Source organism: Miniopterus natalensis, chromosome 15 (assembly GCF_054644295.1).
Source record: "Miniopterus natalensis isolate mMinNat1 chromosome 15, mMinNat1.hap1, whole genome shotgun sequence".
In the NCBI taxonomy this organism is placed as follows: Eukaryota; Metazoa; Chordata; class Mammalia; order Chiroptera; family Miniopteridae; genus Miniopterus; species Miniopterus natalensis.
Window position 1 is genome coordinate 49,369,099 of NC_142095.1, and position 21,700 is coordinate 49,390,798.

The 21,700-nt window shown below is 45.4% G+C and overlaps 1 protein-coding gene across 1 annotated transcript in view; it reads right to left on the minus strand.

Annotated features, from left to right (window-relative positions):
• Positions 1-20,738, minus strand: part of TAFA4 (TAFA chemokine like family member 4) — a 96,097-nt gene extending 75,359 nt beyond the window's left edge. The window contains exons 1-3 of the mRNA XM_016204192.2: positions 20,687-20,738; positions 18,575-18,710; positions 14,458-14,570 (exon numbers count right to left, since the gene is read on the minus strand). Of these exons, the coding sequence (XP_016059678.2) occupies positions 14,458-14,570; positions 18,575-18,588 (127 nt within the window). The 5' untranslated portion in view covers positions 18,589-18,710; positions 20,687-20,738. The remainder of the gene's footprint in view (positions 1-14,457; positions 14,571-18,574; positions 18,711-20,686) is intronic.
• Between the last annotated feature and the right edge of the window lie 962 nt (positions 20,739-21,700).

Below are 21,700 nucleotides of genomic sequence, written 5' to 3' on the forward strand. Positions count from 1 at the left end.
TGAAGTACATAAGAGAAAGAAACACCTAGAAATGGACTTTCAGTTTATCAGTGAATAAAAAACAGCATTCTGTAAAAAAAAAAAAAAATACTCTCAACCTAGCATACCTACCATTCTAAGGAACACCTGTGTGAAGCAAAAATATTACTTCTTGCCTTCCTTAGCCAAAGGGAAAGGGGAGAGAAGCTATCCTTTATTTACCAGTTAAATTTTCTTTTTTCAACCAAATTGGTTATTAAACTATTTGATAGGTTAGCGTGAACAAGGCACTATTCTGAGTGGTGTGTGTATGTTTGTGTTAGAGTGTAATGGATACACATGCACACAGGTACACATGGAATCCTTGCAATAACCTTATTAGATAAACACAGCTGCTATTTAACTGATAAAACTAGTGTTTAGAGAGGTTAAGTAACCTGCTTGAGGTCACACAGCTAACCTGAAAGAAACCAGCACTCGTTCCCAGGAAATTTTTATTCCAGAGCCCAAAACTGAATCACCGTGCTATAAAATGACAAGACGCATGAAATCTAAAATAAAATCTTTTAGTTCTTTTTAGTCTTCATTCTGGACCATGTGAGTCAAGTCTCTCAGACTTAATTGCTTACACTGCAGGGTCCAGGGTGACATAAATGAGGGAAGTAGGTGACATAGAGAATGAAAAATGCCCCATCTGCTGGAGACAGCCAACACTCAGCTACGGCAAACTGTTACAAAGGAGAGAAAAAAATTGTTGCCCAAAATCTGAATTTTTATGTGGAATCCTGTGATTTTCAAACAATGCAACCAACTTTAAAAAATACTTTTAAACATAATCTGGGCCAAACAAAACACACCTGTGGACCTAAATTATCTGTGGGCCACTCCTTTAGACCTCTGCTTTACACTATACCTTAATCAAATTTTTGGTGGGGGAAATATATCAAATCCCTGGCAATAAGTAATTGGTAATATCCACATTTCATTGCAAATATCTGTTTAATATTTGTTCGATTCAGATTCTGAAAAACTTGAATCTCTCACTCTCTGAGACACTGAACTAAACCTCTTTCCCAATTCATGTCTTCTTCCTGCAGTTTCCCTTTGATCAGGAAGAAAATGACCTTGCTGATTCTATTTATTATTTTAACAGAACTCAGTCTCAAAATCCCTGTCATAATCCATAATGAAATAGAGAGAGAAAGCTTACTCGGCTGTAACTGTACTGTAGTTAGCATTCGCTGCAAAATGCTAATAATATTTCAAGAATGCCATTTCTCTTCCTGGCCTCTTGACCAAGTTGGTTAATGGACTGAGACTTGGGAAACAATGGAAATAATTTCGGCCGAGAACTTCCCACCAGTGCACCACCTCTGACCCGCCTGGACTGGGGCAGTGCCCAGCGCCGGGGGGCACCCACCCAGCATGGCAGGGCACGCACCTGCCCGGTGGACGCTCTTCACTCGCAAAGGAGAATCAAATATGCCAACGGCAAGCGCAGATACCCACCCGTTAGGCACCCCAGCACCAGGCTTTCTAGAATACTACAAATTAAAATGCGTGCCTCAGAGTAGATAGAGCGCTTGAATCCTGTGGTTGTAAAGAACTTTCTGGAAGACAGCTCAAGTCCACAGCACTTATTAGCACTTAGGTCCCTCACCAGACATGCTGATCACATGCACTAATCAAGCAAAGCACAGAAATGATTTCCCAAAACCTTTTCTTTGAATTCCCTCCTCTCGAAGAAGGCATTTCACACAGCTTCTGGGCCTGGAAGGGAGCAAGGCCGCTGTGGCCAGGACCTGTTCGCTCTGTGACGTTGCAAACACAACCCGCCTCCCGCCGCGCATCCCAGGGAAACCCCTGCCAGGCCGCACAGGCCTCACGCCACGGGGCGCACCAAGCGCTGTTGCGGTTTGGTTGAGTTTGGGGGACGCTGGAGCACCCCGCGTGTCCGTCCCTGGGAGAGGCCCGGCTGAGTGCTCACTGCGGAACGTCCCACAGCAGCTGCGCCCTGGTAGTTCATTCTTCACTTTCGGGAACTAACTCGGGAACATCTTTCCCATGTATCCTGGAAGGCCAAGGCGAAGGAGCCTGGGAAGTTTACATTAGGAGAGAAAATACTCTATTATATCAATATTCAGTCATTCAGTTAGTTGTGTTTTTTTAATCAGATTGTGCCGGGGTCCTTACAAAACTAAAATAAGACACCTGTGCCTACCTTCAGGAATGCTTGCCTTGGAAGAAAGACAGACACAAATCGTTTTCTTACCCAACAATAAAGGTTACAAAAGATATGTGTACCCAGTGCAGAGAGATTGACACACGGGCTCCACGCGGGACAGGAGAGAGGACCTGCGGCTGGGACCTGCCGTGGAGGGCTCAGCCCACCTCCCCTGGGCCCAGCTCTCTACCCTCCACCAAGACACCAGGCCTGGAAGTTTCCATGTCCTCATTTACTCTTCTCTCCCCAAGGGGTGGGATTCAGCAGACAATCAAGGCATCTGTGGCTGGCACAAGTGATCCCCATGTGCTGAAGGGCAGACTGAGAGAACAAGTGTGAGGATGGAGATTGTTTACTGGGCACCTCATTGGGAGAAGCTGCAACGAAAATGTCACTCATGTCCCCCAGATTGCTCACACATGAGCTCCGTGTCCCAACACTGCAATATGATGTAACTGATTGCACCTCAGCCTGTTGCTCACCTGCTTTTCCTCTGTTCCCTTTCCCAGCCGGCCACAGGTAAGCTTGAGTTTGTTGACACCTGAGGTCAAGGCAGAGCAGCTGCCCACTGAGTGCCCAGTCACTCCCTGTGGGGAAGCAGCTCTCTGGTGATGCCACTAGATGCCAGGCTGCCAGCAACCCTCACCAAGCTAGGGGACTTGTCAAGGGCAGGTGGGCTGAGGCATAGTAGTTAACACTCACAGCAAACGTTCATCTTTTTACGTCACAGTGAACCTACAAACTTCCTCTCAAAACACATATTGTAAATGCACAAAATAAAACTCAAAAACATTGCAAAGAAAATGAGTTATATTAAAACAGTCTAACTTAAGAGCCCAAGCAAGCTGTAAATATCACTCATGGATTGTGCATGTGTATATGTGGACATGGAACTGTTACTGAAAACAGGCACATAGCAGCTCCTGGACCACATGGCAGTCCTTCCAGGGATGTTTCTTTTTACCCTAATTAACCTGTTTATTAACATGGTCCTGAGGGTTTCCCAGCTAGCGCACATTATAGGATATTCACGGAGAGAGATTCTAACTCTACCTTCAGGAGGGCCCAAGCTAAAATGTATTCTAATAGTGACATGCATCCCTTGGTCTACCACCATGGCCCCTCCAAGCCAGCAGCAGCACAGACAGAGCACAGCAAAGGACACTGTAGGAGCCAGGGGGAAAAGGCCAGTTATTCAGTTACCTTGGGCTGGGACCATCTGAGCAATGCAGAAACCCACTAGCCAGTCAGACCTCAAAGCTTGACCAGACCTGAGCAGGAAATCATCTAGCTGTAGGTTCCCAGCTGACATGAGTAAGAAGGCATTTTACTGGTAACAGTAAAGTTCACAGTATATTTTCAATCAGATAGTGGTTGCACTATTGTACTCTTTGATTACAAAAATGCTTAAGTGACACAGCATTAGTAGAAATCAAAGCCCTTAAAAGTTAATTCATATTTTCTCCATCAAAATGCCATCAACACATGCTTGAAAAATGAGACAAATACAGATGAGGGACAATCTGGTCAATTACTGGTACAAAGGCAGATAGAAGGGCCTGTAAGAATCTACCACCCCTCCTGGCAGATCTACGCACTGTGAACTTAAAAACTCATCTAAACCTCTATGTTTTACTGCTGTGCAAACTGAGGCCAAGACACTAAACAGTTTGTCGCAGTAATCTGTCATGGTCTAGAGAACTAGTTACTGTCTAAGTCGCAAGAAAAGCAGGTTTCTAGGCTTCCAGGCTGACCTCATTGTCCAGAGATGTGCAAATGTGGTCTGTCTGAAAGAGTTTTATCTGAAAGCTGTATTGTTTAAATTATCCCACACCTTTATTTTAACTCACAAATTCACACTAATTAGTGTGGGACTATCAGTCTGGCTTATTAAAATAACTGTTACTTAAAAGAAAATCTATGATTTTTTTTTTTATTTTCAACTACTTTTAGCAACTTCACCTAAATAACAAGAGGAGAATTTATAACGGACAATGTTTTTTACCAACTAAAAATGCATTAAGTGCATCATATATAAGTCTTAACTCAAAATGAATCACAGACTTAAATGCAAAGCCTAAAACTAAAGCATTTCATAGAAAACAACCTCTATGACCTTGGGTTAGGGGCAGGTAGTTCTAAGACCTCAAAGCACAGCACATAAAAGAGTAAATTGGTTTACTGGACTTCACCAAAACACAGGACTTCTCTTCAAAGGACACTGTTAAGAGAATGAACAGAGTGGGAGAAAATATTTGCAATTCATTTACCCAATAAAGGAACTGTATCAAGAATATATGAAGAAGAAAAAAAGAATATATAAAGAACCCTCAAAACTCAACTTTAGGAAAACAACCCCACTTTTAAAAAGAGGTCAAATAATTTAAATAGACTTCACCACAGACATACAGAAAGGCAAACAAAAGGATGCACACAGCCATTAGCCACTAGGAAAATGCAAATTAAAACCACTGCACACCTACTGAAATGGCTAAAATTAAAAACACAGACCAAACCAAGTGCTGGCAAGAATATGTAGGACTACGCTTCATATATGGCTGGTGGGGTGGGAGTGGGAGGCGGTGGAACCACTTTGGAACCCAGTTTGCCAGTTTCTGATAAAGCCAAATATCCACTTACACCATATGAACCAGCCATCCCGCCCCCGAGGTATTTTATTTACTTGAGAGGAAAGCATGTGTCCACACAAGCACCTGCACAAAATGTTAGCAACTGCTCTGTTTGTAACAGACAACACTGGAAGCGCCCCAAGTGCCCAGGTGAATGAATGAACAGTGTGGCTCATGGTAGAATATTACTCAGCAATGCAAAGAACCACTGATACATGCAATACCATGGATGAATCATAAAACAGTTACGTGGAAAGGAATCAAACAAATGAATGCATACTGTATGATTCTGCGTAAACGCAATCTAGAAAATGCAAACTCGTTTATAAGGACACAAAGCCCTGTGCTTGCCAGGGGACGGGAGAGGGTGGGGCAAAAGGGGCTGATCACAAAGGGGCCCAGGAAACGCTCGGGAGTGGTGGGCATGCTCTTTACTTTGATCATGGAGGTGGTTTCATGGAGGCATGTAATATACATGTATGTATGTCCCTATATGTTAAAGAACAAATTTTACACTTTTAAATATGTGCAGTTTACTGTTTGTCGATTATATCATTTTAAAAAATTAAAATCAATGCATTAAGCCCCAAACATAACAGCAAACGCTTCATACGAACTATTTCATTTAAACCTCAGAAAAAACATTTCAGATAGGGGATGTTATTACTCCTGTTTCCAGGGAAAGAGATTGAGCTGAGGCTCAGAGAGATTAAATAACTGTTATTCACAAGCTCACACAGCCAGGACTTCACAGGGCAAAGGTAACAATGAGCATTTTGGTCTCATGGCGAATAAATGCTTCCAAAGCACTGGACAATTTATAAGGTAACTTAAACAGGTCCTGGGCAAACACATGTACATTGTTTATTTGCAAAGCAAATCTCAGCCCTATCGTTTTAGGATCATCACAAATTCCAAAATTAATAGGGTTCAAATTAAAATTTTGGCAACTTAGGGAGCAATCCGGGTTCTACCCTGCCATACACCGAGTCGAAGGCCAGGCTCGCTGGAAAACAGACTCAGGATGAGCACAACACAGGGGAGAAGAGGCAGGAAGCTTCATGCCCCTCCCCTGGGCCCCCAGAGAGACCAAACTGATTTTCCTTCAGGAAAAGACTCACAGACACACGCAGACACCTAGCCACCAAAATGCTGAAGTGGTGATCCTGGGTATTTCAGATTTCTAGACGGTGCTCTGAAAGCATACTAAGGAGAAAAATTGTTAACGCTGCTCTCTCGCTTTACACATGGTCCTTGCTCCCCATGGGACGTGACTGGCCACAGCAGGTCAGACGCATGCAACATCCCCAGTTAGAAATCACTGCCCGCCCCTGGTCAGCGGGATGTCTGCGAGAAAACAGCGACTTCTCTGGCTCAAATCCAACCAGCTTTCAAAGCTCCCCTTGAAGGAAATGACTCCCACCATCCCTCGCAAATGTTTCCACATAACAAACGCTAAGCCTGTGTTTGATTTAGGGGGAGAAGACACACCCCTTAACCTTGCACTCCTTTGTTCACAACCAAGTTCAGGTTGTCCAAGTCCCCCACACCCTGCTTACTGATATACCCCAGCTATGCAGAGTGCGTGACAGGCTACAGAGGAATGAGCCGCTCCTAACAACGCCGGATCGATTCACTTACTTCATTTCATACTCATATTTTTCCCCTGCAACCAAGTTCTCGGCTGTTCCCCCTGCTGCTGCGGGGCCCCAGTCCTCTGTCCACAGCAGGTAAGAAATGGGAAGAGCCCAGCTGGAGCTGCCACCACCCTTGGGCCCTCCCAGCCCAGCTTAAATTGGTTCTAGTTCTTACCGGATTTCAGGCAGTCCCTAACACATAAGCATCGATGTCACACAGCATTAGGAGCAGGATTGTTTCTAACTATTGAGCAGTCTCCACACAATCATCAATCCTTTTACTGGGCTTCTGAGTGATGCCACCATGTGGGCCAAAATACGTAAGCACCCAAGTAATGCCTAGGACAACCAGAACCTCCCTGTTCTTCCTGCCCATCTCGACCTCTCCTGAACCATTTTACCGATGATTTTACTTCCCTTGCGTGGAACAGAAGGTTCTGGTTTCCTTGCATAGCGCTGACTTTTAGATACGATATTGACCGTGGCCTTTTAACCCCAAACAGTAGGCCTTGTTTACGGGGTGGGAGTTCATGGCTGGAAAGGAGAAAGGGGGACTTTCTTCTCGAGGGAAAAGGGATATTCCTAACCGTCCAGAGAGCTCTCCGAAGGCCTGTCTGCCTCAAAGACTCAGCAAGGGCGGAGAAAGCCGGCTGGCCAGCAGGAGGGACACCGACATGGAGACGGACCTGGGGGTCGAACAGGAGCTTGGCAAGGATGGAGTCAGATGTGACCTTCCGTCCCCTGAATCGGTGTCCGGCCTCCCTGCGGGCGCAGACCATCCGCAGGGCAGCTGCTAATACACAGCCAGGCTCCGCCTGCCCTGCGGGGTCCAGGCCGCAGCACTGGGCCCGGCCTTTCGGAGACGCCCCCCCTCAATCGCTGGGAAACACGGCTTCGTGCCTTTCCACGGTGCTTTCGTCTTCCTGTGGGCCTGCCTCGTTAGCAATAGACCCCCAGTTAGGGAGCAGCGGTCATTGGGAGGGGCAGGAGGGAGGAAGACCCGGACAATTATGGGAGAAGCTGTATCGTTACACCCTCAGGTGTCACTCCAGTGGGTAAATGCCTGTTATTGTCAGAGTAAGATTTCCAGGGAGTAACTTTAAGACTTAAAGCTGACACCATCACTCACACACTATTTCAAGTTATTTTGCCATTTCTCTCTAAAAATATGTTCTTACAGAAAATGAGCACATGAGCAGTTCATTAGGAAACAACATTATCTGGAGCTTTCCCTAAATTTAGAAGTAGTCAATAACTTTAAAAAAAAGTAACTAAAACATAAAAAGAAATAAAATAAAGGGATATAAAACATTGTGCCCTATAATCAAATAACTCATAATTCAAATCTTTCAAAAAGTAATGCTAAACCCCAACTGCTAGCTCGTGTGGCAGCCTCCAGCCACATGTGCCTGGTGCCACGCGTTGAAATATTTGGGGTTAGGTTAAATAAAATAGATTAGTGAAATTAACTTCACTCATTTCTTTTTACTTTCTGATTGGTTATAGAACACTTAAAATTACATGTGTGGCTCACATATTTCTCCCCGACACCCCTGCAATAGACTAGGTCCTGCCTCTAGTTCAGCTCTTCTGTCCTCGCCTTCCCCCGGCGCCGGAGCTCAGTGGGTGCAGGCAGAGAACTTTCCCCACCGTCTGGGACAGTCCAGTTCATTTTAGCCGGAAAAGTAAAAATAGCAGCTTATGCATCCAGCTTTATTACTTGAAGTTTCCACAAATAACACATCACATTTAAGCCTCACAAAAAACTGTAGAAGTTATGTTCCCCACCGAATTGTTGTCTTTGAAAGAAACAGAGGTTTCTTATGGAAAATTAGAGCTAAAATAATCATTCCAATCAAAGGATCTGCAGGATTCCCACAAAATGTCAGCCATTAAAGGGACAGAAACATGGGCCCAAAGTTGGATGCAAAACTACTCTTCAAATAATTCATCCTATGTCAAAAATAACACCATGCACCAAAACACACAACCACAACATTCATATTATGCATTATCATTTATAAAAGCAAAAATGTAACACCTAAATTTCCATAAATTTAAACAGTACAGAACCTGTATAAAAACAGAAACACTATCGAAAGAAGGCAGAGCGCAATAAAGAGATGCATTTTTACAGATGGAGCTGGTTCAGAAAGGTTAAGTGGCCTAGACAAGGTCACACGGCCAGGATGTGCAGAAGCAGAATTATGTTTGTTTCCATAGGTCCAACGCTTGGTTCCATTTACTGCCTCATTCCCAAGTGTCTCCAGCTTTACAGGCCTTGACACCTGTATAGAATATATTAAATAGGAGATTTTACACCAAAATAGATTATACTAAATAGTAGGTAGGCACCACGGCATTTGGTGGAGTTGAAGCACCCAGGCCAGGTCATATTAAGGCTCTTTGGGAAATGGAACTACTGACAGGAACTTGTAAACCAGAGCACCAAGTCCCCAACTCTCTCAGCCACATCAGGAAAGTAGCCATGATTCTGTTTTCAAAGGGGAAATTTAAATATTTTGAAGTGTACAAATATTCCCAGGGATAGATCTCAAGGATGTGGGGCGCACTGTGTCCAAAACTCATCATGTCTACATCAAGTGAAGTTTTCCCAGACAGCCTAAGCGATTAATGCCGGAGGACTCAAGGTTCTGGAACTGCCAGCATCTTTCCACTTCCTTCCGTTTGCTGCCCTCTTGCGGGGAAGTATTCTGGTTACAGGGCAAAGAGAAAGGGAATAAAGGGCACTGGGCTAGTTGGGGAAGAGTTAACTGTCCTCCTTTAAAAGAAATTAACCTGCCAGGTGGCCCCTTCAGCTTACCTGTAGCTTCAGGCTCCAGAAGTCCATGTGGTCTCCAAACCAGTCATAGGTCAAGTAGAATTTTAAAAACAACAAAGAGTCTATTGTGTTTTCCCACTGCTTACAAATATCACCTCTGGACTCCCAGGCAAGTTTATCGATGCCATTTACCTTAAAGAAAGACTCCCATCACCCAACCTGTGAAACTAGGCCGGCTTTCGTTTTGTTTTTATTGCTTGAACTAAAATGAAACCAGCCCACACCCAACACTCCACCTCCCAAGCTGAGGGCGGGTCCGCCTTCATCCCCTGCTCCGTCTTAGGGGTGGGTTGTAAAATATCTCGCTTATGGACAACCGTCAACAAGCCATTCTTCTAGTCCCAGCCACTCAAAGCATCCAACAAGCCGCCACCTAGGGTTGCTGGGGCCACTGTTCCTTTAATTGACCGGCCCGACCACAGCCCTGGGGACAGCGCGGGGACCTCTGCACATCACACAGCAGCCAGGTGAGCTCTGCAGCCGGCGCCTGCTGCCGCGCTTCCTCAGGGACGGCAAGGTGAAGGAAAAAGCCACTTTCTCCGCGTCTCCATGCACAGCCCCCAGCGGATTCTGACCTCGAGCTTCCCAGCAGCTGAGAGCTAACTAGGAAAAACCGCCTGGCCCCCAACTGTCTCCGCATCACGCACACGCGCACACGCACACACATGCACGCAGGCGCACACAGCCTCCCTGGAGTGGGAGTGGGGGGAGGGGACGGTCCTCGTCCTCTGCTGTCCTCCATCTACAAAGAGCTTTTGCCAGTTGGTAAGAAAACAATGCATAGAACCAAGGGGGAAATGGATAAAGGATTAAATAGCTCAAAGAAAAACAGGTCGTTCACCAGCACACTGAGAGAGACTTTAGTAGTAAAAAAATATAGCAACAGCAGTTTTCACTACTATATTGGCAAAAAAAATTAAATGTGCTGGCACCCGGAGCTGCTGAGGGCATGGGACCAGGCGGCATCGCCACAGAGAAGCCTCGATCTAAGGAACTCACAGGCGAGGGCACGTCCGTTAAAGCCCAAAGTCCGTCGTATAAAAAAGTAGGTTTACCAAATGCATATGTTAAACAACAGACAAATTAGTTAACCTGATTTTACTTATGTAGACATGTTTGTTAATTAAAATGAAGTATGAATGAAAAGTCTAATTTCACAGAAAAGTTTTCTATATGTATTACTGTCATTTTAAATTTATACTGAACTGGTCTAGCAAATGCCACATTCACCAGCCGCCCTGAGTGAACAAATGCACAGGCCGGGCGCACACGGGAACTTTGGCGGGCACGTGTTAGAACCGAGACAGAAAGTCACGCCAGGTGACAACAGAACCAATTAGCACCGGAGAAGCGCTGTGATCACGTGCTAATGATTCGCCGAACATTGTTTATAAGCGGTGACTCTTGGATTTAAATATGTAGACTATACTTGTAGCTATCTAATATTTATTTATGCCAGTGAAATTACTACAGTGTTTTTTCCAACATAATTTGTTAAAAATAACAGTGAATTAAAAACAAAAAAATAAGTATAAGCAAATCTTGGTTAAAAGCATTTTTAAATTAACAGGGTATTAATTTTCTCATATGACATACAGACCACAGAAATTCTGTCTGTTAAGCCAAAGCCTGTTAAATGGAGGTCTGCAAAATCGAGGGTCTATTGTACTACCGTTGGTAGAAGTATAAATAAGTCCAAAAGCTCTGCAGGATGCTTCTACCTAGTAACAGGTGAATACAGGATGTCAGAGGCGGCGGGATACTCGCCAGCATTCACGCTCTCCCCTCGCCTGGGCCCACGGCCGAAAGCCTCCCAGCCGCCCAGTGAGGCCAGGCCGTGGCTCTGACCCCTCCCAGGGGCGCCCGCCCAGCTCATTTCCCTCCCAGCCGGCTGGGCTGGAGACCACTTCAGAGCCACCATGGAAGCCAGGGGACGAAATGAGAGAGTTTCCATCCACGCGGGTCCCAAAGGACTGCCGTAGAGGAGGACCACCCGGGGACCTATTTACCCACCCAGCACTCACCAGCAAAAAAATCAAAGTTCTTTTGTTTGAGCCACTATGCATGTTTGGTCTGCGCGTTACAGCGGTTCACCAGCTCTCACTAACACATATACATGCACCCGCACTCGGGGTTTCACCACTGAGAACTCACCTGAAGTCAGGACGTAAATATCTGTACAAATCTGGTAACAACCTCAATGTCCCCCAAAATTAGGAGAGATCAAGTAATTTATAGCACATCCACACAACAGACCATGCAGCGTCAGACAGTGACACAGATCTGTAAGTACCAAAAGAAAAGACCCCCAAACTCTGTTGCTAAATGGGGGGAAAGCAAGGTACAGAACTGGGTGCACATGACAATCATGTGCAGACACACAGTGGGAATACACATCCTTTTTTTCTAGGATAGTTGTGATGGTTAATGTTATGTGTCAGCCTGAGTGAGCCGTAGCATGCCCAGATAGCTGCTTAAACAAACCTCCAGGTGTGTGTGCTGGAAGAAATGAGCATTTGAATTGTGGACGGGGGAAAGTAGATGAGCCTTTCCAGTGTGGCCGGGCCTCATGCAATCCCTGAGGACCTGGCAGAAGAAGGCTGACGTCTGTTTTCTGATGGCTGAGCTCTATGTTCGGACTCCCAGGCCTTCAGATTCGGACTGGAATCTACACCATCAACTCCCCAGCTCTCAAGCCCTGGGACCACATCACTGGCTCTCCTGGGTCCCCAACCTGCAGACTGCAGATCATGAGACTTCCCAGCCTCCATAGTTGTGTGAGCCAGTACCTTATAATAAATCTCTTTACACACATACACACACACATTATCAACAAAAGAGTTAAGAGGACATCTTTCACACTGCCTATATTGTTTGGCATTTATACCACCAGCAGAAAACTACATCATTGATTACATAGAGACAAATGGACAGCATTAGCCTAATATAAATATGCACTTAGCACCCACTGTATTCCAGGCATCAGGGACACAACCTAAGAAACCTGTAAGGGAGTAGGACTTCACAATGGACCAGGAACCCTCAGTCTCAACAGGCACACTGTCAGCAGAAGGCCAGGCTCAGTGATGGAGGGCCAGGCTGCATCTGCCACAGGGAGCGAGCAGAGCCCCCTGCAGGCAGAACTGTCCTGGTTGCTCTGATGGTTGTTAAGATGAGGAAATGAGAGGGACTTAAATTCCAAAGACAAAAGCAGGGAGAATCCCCCAAAAGCCAAAGAAGAACCAGAGGACATGTGATGACCATCCAAACAAAATCATCTAGAAATTCTAGGGTGAAAATTTCATTTATTTAGCAGGATTTAGCCAGGTTTTTCTCGGACTTCTCACATCCCCACTGCTGCTGACCATTTGCTTATATGGAAGATATTGTCCAGATGTCTTGTGTATATAATTCTAATCTTAATTTTTTTTTACCCCTATAGTTCTACCTTTTTCAAATTCAAAGGGTTATGGTATGAAATAAGACTGCCACACAGATTAAACTTGAAACCGTGTCCTCTGTTTCTGCCACGTTTTAATCACTCTCAACACAGTCTCAAGCCTAGTTCCTGGGAATCTGCTGCTGCTAACCTGCCCACTGAAGCGCTTGCCTGTTTACCAGCCTGACCCTCAAGCAGCACCCAGGAAAAGATGTGTATTAAACAGACAAGACTAACGACTTCAAGCACTCTGCCCTGAAGAAGCTCATCAAAAATTCACAGTAGCCCAATGGTATGTTTTACACTGATTCATTAACATTTCAATCATTATTTTTGTCTTCTTGAAACTATAGCTTAATGAGTAAAAATTGAGTCATAAGAGATTTCAAAAATCATCTTTAGCCTAAATTATGTCTTAACTTAAAATATAAGAATAACTGAATAGAGCTCGGCTGGCGTGGCTCAGCAGTTGAGCATTGACCTAGGATCCAGGAGATCGCGGTTTTATTCCCGGTCAGGGCACATGCCTGGGTTGCGGGCCCGATCCCCAGTAGGGGTGTGCAGGAGGCAGCTGATCAATGACTCTCTCATTGATGTTTCTCTCTCTCTCCCTCTCCCTTCCTCTCTCTAAAATGAAGACATATTTCTTAAAAAAAAGAATAATTGAGTAGAAAGCTGTATGTTTGAGGGTAAGAATATCTAATAAACTTCTCCATACACAAGACCTTCTGGAGAAATACTTTACAGTTTTGACACATATATGGTTTTTGGTTCAAGCTTCACTCTTTCACTAAGAAGTCAAAACATGCCTGGCACTGTCACACCTCAAATACCAAAGCAGAGACAGTAAACTGGCAAAGAGCCTGCTGATAAATACCAATTATTCGGTAAAGTACAGTTCATAAGGGCATTTCCAAGCCTCTGTCACTTTAAACATATATGTAACAAGAAGAGGTGGAGACAGTTACACACACACACACACACACACACACACACAGATGCTTCATTGATGAGCTTAATCTTTTTTAAGAAATAAGCAAAGTATAGACATGGGTCTCCCTAGAGATTAGCTGAATGAGTCTCTAAAATTTGAGACAGCCCATTTTTGGCCCCATGCAAAAGAGGCAGCCCTCTCCTTTTTCTTTCCTCTTTCTTTCTCTCCTTTTTTTAAAAACCATTCATCACCTTTCCTCCACACATCTTCAAAGGGTCGTGAATTATCTGAAGGCTCCCTTCGCTATAGCCCTATAAACATTAACTTAGGTTTATCAATAAAGATGCCCTGCCTCCAAAGCAAGCTGCAGGAACACACACCCGATGAAGTGCGGCCGCCCGCCGAGAAGCGGAAGCCGCCCAAGTGCCCGCGGCAGATGTGCGGGGAAAAGGCTGTGGCGCGTCTACACCGCGGGACGTCACTCGGCCATAACCGAAGAACTTGCGACAGTGTGGATGAACCTAGTGGGTATTACGCTAAGTGAAATAAGTGAGACAGAGAAACACAAATGTCATATGGTTTCACTTATATTTGGACACAAAAGAACAAAATGAACAAAATAAACTGCTTGATCCGCCGTGTTTCTGCTTCCTCTCGTTATTTACACAACCTCAGGCTCTTGTCCATGACCTGGGACTAAACTGTGCCTCGGACTTTGAAAGGGCTTTACTAATTGATCTCATCGGCACATAATGAGCTCAAAGGGGCCTACCTGCGTGTCCCGGGGGTGGGCTCGAGGCGGACATCAGCTGACAGCAGACCGTCAGCAAGGTGGCCAGAAAGAGCCAGCGCAGCGGCAACACTGCCTTCGCAGGGACTGTCATCCTGGGAGAAAGGACAGAGCGGTGGCGGTGAGGCAGGGCTCTTTGGCAAATAGTCCAGGGAAGGCGGGCTGAGGGTTCATCAAACCTTATCTGCGCTGAGCAGTAACTCAATTTTCAATAAACACCGTTTATAATTAAGAGTTTTCCAAGTTAGCAGCAGGCCTCAGTGAGAAGTCCCCATGGTGTAGCTCGAGTCGCCCTGATAGAACATGGCAGTTTATACTATTTTACATCACGGAATTTAGAAGCTACATACCGAGAGCCCAGTTCAAATAAATATGCAGGTGTCGGCATCTGAAAGAAACCACAAAAATTTCACACCCAGCCCAAGAGCTTTTCCTGGTTTCTTTGACTGACCGGCCTCATAGCTTATTAAACGAACCTCAAAGTTTGGTGGGAATATGGGCAAGTGCAGGCAAAAGTAAATACACTTCACGCAGACACCTTGGATGGACGGACAAGACGACAGGGCACATACGTATGTGCGAGTGCTGCTCAACGCGAGGAGGGAGGAGGCCGGCCGTGGGCAACTATTTGGAAGGACCTTGTTGGCATTATGCTAAGTGAACGCGTCAGGCAACGAGAAATACCCCAGACATCACACAAATGTGGAATCTCAAAAAGACAAACCCCAGAAATAGAGAGCAGAGGGGTGGTTACCAAGGGCTGGAGGTGGGGGAAATGGGGAGATGTGGGGATTAAAGTCCCAGTTATGAAATGAACAAGTTCGGGGATTTCATATCCAGCATGACAATTATACCTGATGACACTGCGTCATGTGCATGAGTGTTGCTAAAACAGTAGATCTTCAGTGTTCTCACCACACACAAAAAAATAAAATGGTCCATGGGAGAGGTGGGGGAGGGGCTAAGGCCACAGGGGCCATCATTTTGCAGTTTATAGGTATCAAGTCAACACACTGTGCACCTTACACATACACAATGCCCTGTGACAAATATATCTATCTCAATTAACCTGGCAAAATAAACAAGTGAGCTTAATTAACTTCATCAAAACAGTTGTTCAAAGACAATTCCATTCACAAACATGGTTGTATGGTCTATTCTAAAACAAACTCAAAAAAGTAAATAAAAAGACAATATCAAAAATGCAACCCCCCCTAATTTTCTGCCCTTTTTTATATTATAGGAAAATTAGAACTTGATTAACTTTTTTGTTTGCTCTTTTTTTTTTTTTTTTTTTTTAATATATCTTTACTGATTTCAGAGAGAGGAAAGGAGAGGGAGAGAGATAGATAGAAACATTAATGATGAGAGTCACTGATCAGCTGCCTCCTGCATGCCCCCGCCTGGGGATCGAGCCTGCAACCCGGGTATGTGCCCTGACCAGGAATCGAACCCCAATCGCCTGGATCCTGGGTCGACACTCAACTGCTGAGCCACACCTGGCCGGGCTGCTCTTTTTTTAAATTAACTTTTTTAAGCAAATTCGGGGAGCTTGGCATTTGTAACTCTAGCAATATTAGGTCCTGCCTGGCCCGTGGCTCATGGTGTCTGTGATCACATGCTCCACCGCTAGTGGACCCAAGAAACTCACTCTTCATATACAAGATGTATAAACTCAACCAAGACCTGGCTCATGGGGTTGGATTTGTGTTCAGGTAACACTGGGGACAAAGTTCCTGAGGGCATCCTGGAAGGAACGACAGGTCTACAAACCTCAGCCAGTGCACAGCACCTCAACCATAACCCTGATTCCTTGCAGAGGGAGAACAGCCTCCGGGACCGAGCCAGTGACACACTCCTCCAGGAACCCACTCCACCGTCAGTTCTGTCTCTGTCTCTGTCTGTCTCTGTCTCTCTCTCTCTCTCTCTCTCGCTCTGCCTCTCATAATTTAGTCAAATAGATCTTATTGGAAAGCTGTCATATTTGCTCACTGATTTGAGACTCAGTCTACCTTTAAAGCAGCCAGATGCAACAAGATCACCTTGAAGAACTAGGTGCTAAAAGGGCCCTGCCTTGCCGATCCGGAGCCTCCTAAACCAACAGGGAACCCTGCTCTCTGCCTCGAAGGCCTGCAGGATCCTCAGTTTCTCCCAGCACTGTCCCACCTTCCCCATCTCAGCTCACAGAGACAAAACCCCGGGAGCAGGTCACCTCTTGTTCTCAGTCCAATTTTCAGATGTCCAGGCCTCCTGTTGGCTTAACTCGTTCACCCTCCCTGAGTGTCGCTGAACCCTCCCCTGCTTACCGGGATGGCTCCCCTGCCCCAATCCAGTTTAGAATCTCCAAGTTCAGATTGGGGCTTTCAGGTGATCGCTCCCACCTGACATACGGGTGAAACTCAGTTTCTATCTGTTTATCAGTCCCCGCATCACCTCACCTTGTCTGGATGGTTTTTTACCACATTTGAAGAGTATATTTGCTGAGTCCCAAAGGTTGGGTTCTCTGGGAAGCCTACTCTGAGATGGAAATTGGTGAGCAGGAGGTTATTAAGGGGTGTTCCTGGGATCATCAGCTGTGGCAGGAGAGGCACAGGGAGGAAAGAAGTCAGGACAGAGGGAGGAAAGGCCTCAGATAACCCTATGGAGGGCTCCAAAGCTGAGCAGCCGCTTCTCAATGGACCACAGTGGGCAGAGGGGCCAGGCCTTTACAATCCCATGTTGGTCAGTGACTGGACATGTGCTGCTCTAAAGAGAAGGGTCATCTTAGGCAAGGTGGCCATCTCCTGCAGGGTTCCCAGCAGTTGAGAGAATAAGCCCTTCATTCCTGAGGGGACCCTGCTGAGCACCAATGTCCACTGCTGGCCATCTGCAAGTAGAAGGCTCTGTGGCATATGGCAAGCACCTAATTTACTTTGTGCAGCTGAGGGGTCATCCTCAAGAGAAGACCCAAGCACGTGTGACTACTTCCTAAGGTATATAAATGTCTAATCACTCTGCTGTGCACCTGAAACACATTGTACGTCAACTGTACTTGAAAAATAAATTTTAAAAGAGGAGCAGAATGAGAAACAGATGACCCATCCTCTGAGGTATGAAAAGCCCGCGCCAGGCTCATTACAGCGTCGTGGAAAGAAGTTCAAATCTGAACCCCATCCCAGCTGGGGCCTGTTTTGCCCTCAGGTCCATTCTCTCTGCTCCCCCCGCGTGGCTCCTGGATCAGCAGGCTCCCCCGGGCTTAACCCATAGGAGATGCTGGCTGCACCCTGGGGGTGGAAGGGAGAGGCGGGGGCCCCTCCCCACCTGCACCTTCTCTGCCTCGGGCAGGACCTGTGGAGCTGGCCGTTCCCTCTCCATGCTGCCAGCTCTCAGGGTCCCTTCCCCTAGGAGCTGGCAAACCCTTCCCCCCTTGCTCCCCCAGCCCCAGGCCGAGCAGCTCCCGGCTGCTGCCCACTGTCTGCAGCCCGACCTCTGACTCTCCTGCAGTGTGGGTTCCAGTCCCGAGTTCAGGTCCCTCTGTCCCACATCAGCAGAACAGTTCTTTCTCCCCGGCGAGATCCTAACAAGCTCCAAATCCAAAGGCTCGGGGCAGCCATTCCAGTCTCGGGCGACGGTCCCTGACGCACCTTCTTGCGTGGAAGACTCTCCCGGGGAGTAGCTGCAGGTCCCAGGCCCAGAACAGCACTGACTTAGGAAAGCTGTGATTCCCTGGAGAAGCGCTTGGGGCCGAGGGCCTCTACTCAGCAATAATTCTTTATATCATTCAATAACCCAGACTCCCAAAAAGGACTTCCAACCTGCCACATCTGTACTTCAGCCTCAGTTTCCTCCACCCTGAACATTCTTGTCCAAATGTAAAACAAAGTTGATTTACCTTAAAACCTCACGTTTCGCCCTACTGAACAGCCAAACACTGCTTTACAAACTGAAATAATTTTAGTGAGAACTAAAATTTTAAAAACTATAATTCCTCAAGTTCCCAAAAGTTAAATGTAAAAGAAGGCTTTTATAAAGAATCATCAGCTCTAGGATACTCCGTTTTGCCACATTCTGAGCGCTTCATAAAGATACCATCTCTCGATATGTGCTACAATTACTTTACCTTGGAGACTTCATAAGATTTGGTTCCAGAGAAACACAACTATTCCAGGATACATTTCAGAATGACTGCAAGTTCCCATTTGTAGCCAGGACCAACCATCTCTGCAGTTCCAAAAATTACTTTAGCTTGGGAAGACCTATTAAAAAAAATAAAGCAGGAAGCCATTAGCATTTTAACATTTAAATGATACAAATTTCCAGTAACAAAATAATGGTTTTTACAGTGATGCTTGCAGTTTCAGGCAAGTGGGAGACAGCCAAACACACATACATTTGTGAAATGTCCTAAAATACGCAGGGAGGGGGGTGGATACAGAATTCTGCACTAATTAACTCGCCACATATCAGTTAGCAGAATACAATTTTAAAGTAGAAGTTCCCTCAACAGCAAAGACATTCAAAATCTGAAATAGGCTCCCATGCCATTCTTGATGCAAAATTCCACTCCCTCATTTCCTTAACCAAGGGGTGAAAATGGAATAGGGGTGGTCCATTCCCAAGAGCTCTGCAACTTGCCCGGGCACATAGAGCAGTGGAAAGGCCAGCAGGAAGATCTGAAGCCCTAGCTTTATGCAACATAAACCGGAAGATGGATGCTCCTTGAAAAGTGTTGATGGGAGGCAGAGGGTAAAAGTGGTTCCAATGGAAAGCACCATAAAAAAATACAAAGAACATTATTAATACCATAATTGACACTCGGCACGCCCCTTTAGCACACAGACCTAAAAGGACTTTTCTACTGGGCAAAAACCTTCGTACAAAAAGAACTCAGATGATTCTAAACCAAAGATTTCTCAACAACAAAAATGGAATGTGTACTACACCATTTCTAAGTTAAATACACCCCTCCCACGGAGACCAAAGCAAATAATAGTGTGTGTCAGGAGATATTAAAGTTGCAAGTGCAATATAAAAATTATTCTTGCAACAAATCTACTTACTTTAGAATCCTGCTGAACCCACTACAAATCTCCCAAAGCACAAGGGAGATTCTCCTGTTCTTTAGATGTCCCTGGAAATGATTACATGTTTGCTTAGAGAACACTTTCAGTAACAGACTTGTAATTTGGGGGCTACAGGAGAGAGTGGGCCTTGAGTGATGAGCTCAACCAGAGGAAAGCAGCTTTTAAAAACTGTATAAATAAGGTATTCGAAGCGACTGGAAAATGTGCATCTCTCCGATCCTGCAACTTTATTAAGTATGTTTGTCCTGATGTCCACCCACAGGCACAGCGTGACCTTCTGATTGGAAAGAAATGTGCAGTATAGTTTATCCAAACGTATCCTAACGAACTCCCCACATATTGGAAACCAATTTGACCTTTCCTAGCTAATATTTATCTTGTTCTCTTCACACAAAAGGAGCCACTGGGGTTCTTTTTTCACTTTATTAAAAATGGATTCATCGGTGGAAAGAAATGATTTAATAGTTCATATGCCAGACGAGAAACCGGGAGTTTAATTCTAGGCTGAGCAGTAGCTCATTCAGTCAGATTTTCCCAGAGTGGACCCTCGACACGTACAGAAAAGGACTCTCTCTTTCTTGTCACTTCCAAATGCTAGCACATCCCAAACCACCCGACTGTGCGTGAACCCAAAAGCATTGCTTCTCGCTGCTGTCTCCCAGCAACAGCACCGCGCCTCCCACCAGGCTGCTTCCGGAGCCATTTGTTTTTAAGCATCTAATGTTTTCAGTGATGAGACACTGACCACATCCAGGCTGAAGAAACTAGTTAATGTGCCCAGCGCTTCTCGGGGGAACTAAAGGGACTCAGCATTTGGGGGCCGGCTGCTGGTATTGTGGGGGGATCTCGCTCTTTTACAACAAAAGAGCGGGCGCCCGCTCACGTTTCCTGGCACAAGCAGCCCTGAGATGCCGGGCAGCGGCCGAGTCCCCGGGTGTGTGATCTATTCCCGCCGCACATGAGGGCAAATCCCGCCCAGCCTGGGCTTCTTCTCGGGCGAACGCGGAGACTTTGCCTGCCCTTCGCCTTGATCTGCCTGCCTGCACTCGCAGCGGGGCGAGGCCCTCAGCGGGCCACCCGTTTGGAATACAGTCGTTTACCCCGATAAGCACCCTCAGAACCCCCTCAGGTCAGCTTGCTGCACGCACCTCACTCCACGCGTCAGTCTGTACAGCACCAAGTTCTCCTCATTTGGTCATTCTGAAATCCTCCAATGATGAAATATCCAAGTTCCTTTTAAAACTGTAAGACACAACCACCTTAAACCTGGATCTAATTATGAGTTAAAATCAGACTAATTCAGATTTGAGAGCATTCTGCAAAGGAATTGCTCCGTATTGTTAAAAAGTGTCAAGGTCATGATAAATATGTGTGTACATGAAGAATGCATGCATGTATATGTACATGCATACGTACACACACACACACACACACACGTGAGGAATTGTCCCAAAGGAAGGACAGACACATAACAACTAAATGCAACTGTGATCCTACATTGGATCTTGGACAAAAAATAAATACACACACACAGAGTTATTCTCGGAATGGACTGTGCACACCACACACATGCACACATGCAAACATGCACAGTCATACACATACATTCACTCAAACATAAACACGTACAATCACACAGATAGAGCTGTAAAGGGCATTATTGGGATAATTCACAATTTCTAAATGTAGATGGTAGGTTAGTTTTTTGCCAACATTAAGTTTCCTGATTTTTATCATTATTCTGTAGTTAAGAAAGAAAATGTCTCTTTTTATTTAAAGATGCTGCCTGAAATATGTAAGAGAAAAGGTTGAATGTCTCCAACTTGCTTTCAAACAATTCTGAGAAAGAGAGAGAGAGAGAGAGAGAAGGAAAGGGGAAGGGAAGGGAGGAAGAGAATAATGAATGAATGAATGAAGTGAATGAATGAATGAATGAACAAATGAATGAACAAATGAATGAACGAACGAACAAACGAACGAACGAACGAATGAATGAGAAAACAAATGAGCAAAATGTAAGAAACTGGTGGATCTGGATTAAGGGTATATGAGAGTTATTTTTCTGTTCTTTCAACTTTTCATTAAGTTGGAAATCACACCACAATAAGACATTAAATATTTGCTGAAAAGTCTCCAGTTCGTTAAGATATTCTAAAATGACC